Below are 3,205 nucleotides of genomic sequence, written 5' to 3'. Positions count from 1 at the left end.
TCCTCCCAGGCACCTCTGAGTGGGTTTCAACCCCCACCTAACTTTTAGCTAGTAGTCAAGCACTTTACCATTTACACCACCCAGGGACTCACCATGAGTCAGAGTTCATTTGATGGCAACTAACAGCAGCAATAAGCAGAGGGAACAAGCATGTGGCAAGATCCTTGGCAGGAAAGAGCCAGGTACTTTGAAGGAAGCAACAGAAGCCCATTTATTTAGTAGAAGACTAGTGAATGCTGGCCGCGTTATGAGATGAAATTAGAGGAGTAGGTTGGGCTTTAGAAGGTTTTAGAAGCCATTTTAAAGAGTTTGTATTTATCCAAATGTAGTGGGAAACCATTGGGTAATATTTGGCAAGGGATTGACCTTATGTGATTTTATTTTAAAATCTTTTATTTTTCGGTCGGGGGGAGATGAGTAGGTGGAACAAAAGGGGTTTTTAGGGCAGAGGAACTTTTCTGTGTGATAGTGTAATAGTGGATACATGACATTATGCATTCATAAGAACTATACAACACAAAGAGTGAATCCTAATGTAAACTATGGACCTTAGTTAATCAATAATGGTTCAACAAATGTATGAAACTAATGCAAGATGTGAATCACAGGAGAAACTTTGTGCAGGGAAGAGAGAGGATATATAGGAATTCTCTGTACCTTCTACACAATTTCTGTAAGCCAAAAACTGCTCCAAAAAATAAAGTTTATTAATTTAAAAAATGTATTATTTTGGTGTTCTTGTCCAAGTGGAGCAAGCATGGTAGTGGGAAGACCAGTTAGGATCAAGAGCTAGGAGTTACTTATGTAATATATTGGACAGATGTTTATCTTTAAAATAAAATTTAGTTTCTTCTTGCAAATATAGGAACTTGCCATAAACATAAAAATTCATAATATCTAAAATACAGATATAGAACATGATGGCAATATTCAGGTATATTTTTTTAAAGTATGTTTTTGTTAAAAGCTCATATGCTTTAGAAGGTCTCCTGACACAGTTATGATTTTCTGTTTTAGAACATTCTAAATGTCCAGCAGCACCTATAATCAATCAGTCAACAATCAAAAGTACATTGACATTTCCTTCTTAGGTGATGTTTATTATATAGTAAATATTTTATTTTTCTCATTTGCTCATTATGTAAGTCATTCCCAAGAGTAGTCTCTTAACCTGAACTTAAGGTTCACTTAAAAAAACCCAAAAAAACCAACCATTCTCTTTCCCATTATATAACTTTGATTGACTTAATGAAGCTGGTATTTTTCTTTCATGAGTAACAAACGTAGTCATCATTATCTCCTAGGTAAGGTTTGGAAGAATTAACTATTTCATCTACATAGCTTAGGAATTCTAGCATGGTGAATTTCATGGCTTTATTATATTTATCCTTATACTGTGACATTTCATAAAGTGGCAGATAAAAGTGAAAAGGTAAAAAAGTAAAAACTCCCTTTTTGAAATTCTATGGCCTGCAGTTACTACCCTATTTATTTCCATTGTTATTTGCTAGCTGGTAGATGTATATACTTTCCTACCCAAATAAAGTATTAATCAGTCTATGAAGGCAAGAATGCCCTGTTCCCTTCTGCTTCACTCAATATTGCTTAATTATTTGAATAAACCAACATAATTCTTTTGAGGTTGTTTCATTAATATCCCAACATGTGCATTGTAAGTACTGGAGCCATCTTTAGTCCTTATGTTTAGATCTCTGTCCTTACCTAGAAATTTATGAGATAGGATTGGGCAACTCTAAAGGGAAATTTAGATTTTTTTTTTCCTATTAAAAAAATATACCAATCTCACTGCCACTGAGTTGGTTTCAACTCATAGTGACTCCTGTTTGGGTTTCTGAGTTGGTATCTCTGTGGAAGTAAATTGCCCAATCTTCCTTCCGAGGAGTGGCTGGGGGGTTTGAACCACCAGCCTTCTGGTTAGCAGTCAAATGCTTAGGTGTTTATTATTTCCAGGGAAGAAGGAAGGAGTAAATATTCATTGAATGAATGAATGAAATAAGCAATGATCTGGTACCCTTTGAAACTCTGATTAGAAACTATTTTGCAAATATTGTATATTCTTTTTGATTTTGCTTTGTGGAGGGAAGCATAATCTAAATGGATTGCCAAGTTATTTGAGCCCTTGAACTTTACCCAGAAAATGGTAAAATAAGACAAAGGAATGCTTTTTCTTTTCTCCTTCCTGTTTATTTATTCATTCACTCACTCAACAAATATTTATAGAGTACCCATAAGTATTCTGTAAGAGTAGTAGGTACACGCCACTCTTGGGGCTGGTAACATAGCAATGAATTATACAGTTGCAGTCTTTGCCTTCAGGGAGCTTTAGTTATAGAGGACTGAAAGGCACGGTGATGAGTGGTTAAGAGCATGGACTCACTGAGACTCAGGTTCAGTTGTAAGACTGGGATATGGATATTACTTATCTTGGGGTGATTATGAAAATTAAATAAAAAATGCACACAAAGTGTTTTAATCAGTGCTTGGCACATTGGAAGCAATAATTTTAACTATCATTTATTATTAATAATTAGACATTAACAATAAAGCACATTAGAACTAGCACAAGATAAGTTTAAGGATTGCTTGCTAATTAATCGAGGTTTCCTACTGACTTTAAAGATGTCAATTTATTTTATGATTCTTACAGTGCCACCTCTTTGTTTAATATCTGGACCAAATACGCCCCCCGGCTGCCGGCTGCCTATTACAATGAAAAGCTTCTGAAGGTTGGAGATAGCCTTTGCCAAATGAAAGTAAGTACTGCCAGAGGAAAAAAGCCCAAATGAAACTCATTTGGCAAGTTATTTTATTACTGTTTGGTTCATCACCATTTGTCTTAGTTATCTAGTGTGCCTATAGCAGAACTACCACGAGTAGATGGCTTTAACAAACAGATACTTGTTTTCTCACAGGAGGTTGTTGTTATGTGCTGTCGAGTCAGACCCGACTCATTGTGACCCGTCCTTGGGTTTCCAAGGTGGTATCACTACGGAAGTAGACTGCCCCATCTTCCTTCCGAGGAGTGGCTGGTGGGTATGAACCGCCAGCCTTCTGGTTAGCAGTCAAGTGTCTTAGGCACTATGCTACCAGAGTCTGAAATCAGGGTGCTAGCTCTAGGGGAAAGCTTTCTCTCCCTGTTGATTCTGGAGGAAGGTACTTGTCTCTTCTGAGCTTCTGGTCCTGA

At 36.6% G+C, this 3,205-nt stretch overlaps 1 protein-coding gene across 1 annotated transcript in view; it reads left to right on the top strand.

The window, feature by feature from the left end:
• The window catches only part of CFAP54 (cilia and flagella associated protein 54), a 602,528-nt gene that overhangs the window by 4,538 nt on the left and 594,785 nt on the right, over positions 1–3,205 (top strand). Inside the window, 1 exon segment of the mRNA XM_042782173.1 lies at positions 2,669–2,774. Within this exon segment, the coding sequence (XP_042638107.1) occupies positions 2,669–2,774 (106 nt within the window).

Source organism: Orycteropus afer, unplaced genomic scaffold (genome assembly GCF_000298275.1).
Source record: "Orycteropus afer afer isolate SDZICR_OR568_19922 unplaced genomic scaffold, OryAfe1.0 scaffold00253, whole genome shotgun sequence".
Lineage (NCBI taxonomy): Eukaryota > Metazoa > Chordata > Mammalia > Tubulidentata > Orycteropodidae > Orycteropus > Orycteropus afer.
This window is presented reverse-complemented; position numbering and strand designations above follow the sequence as displayed.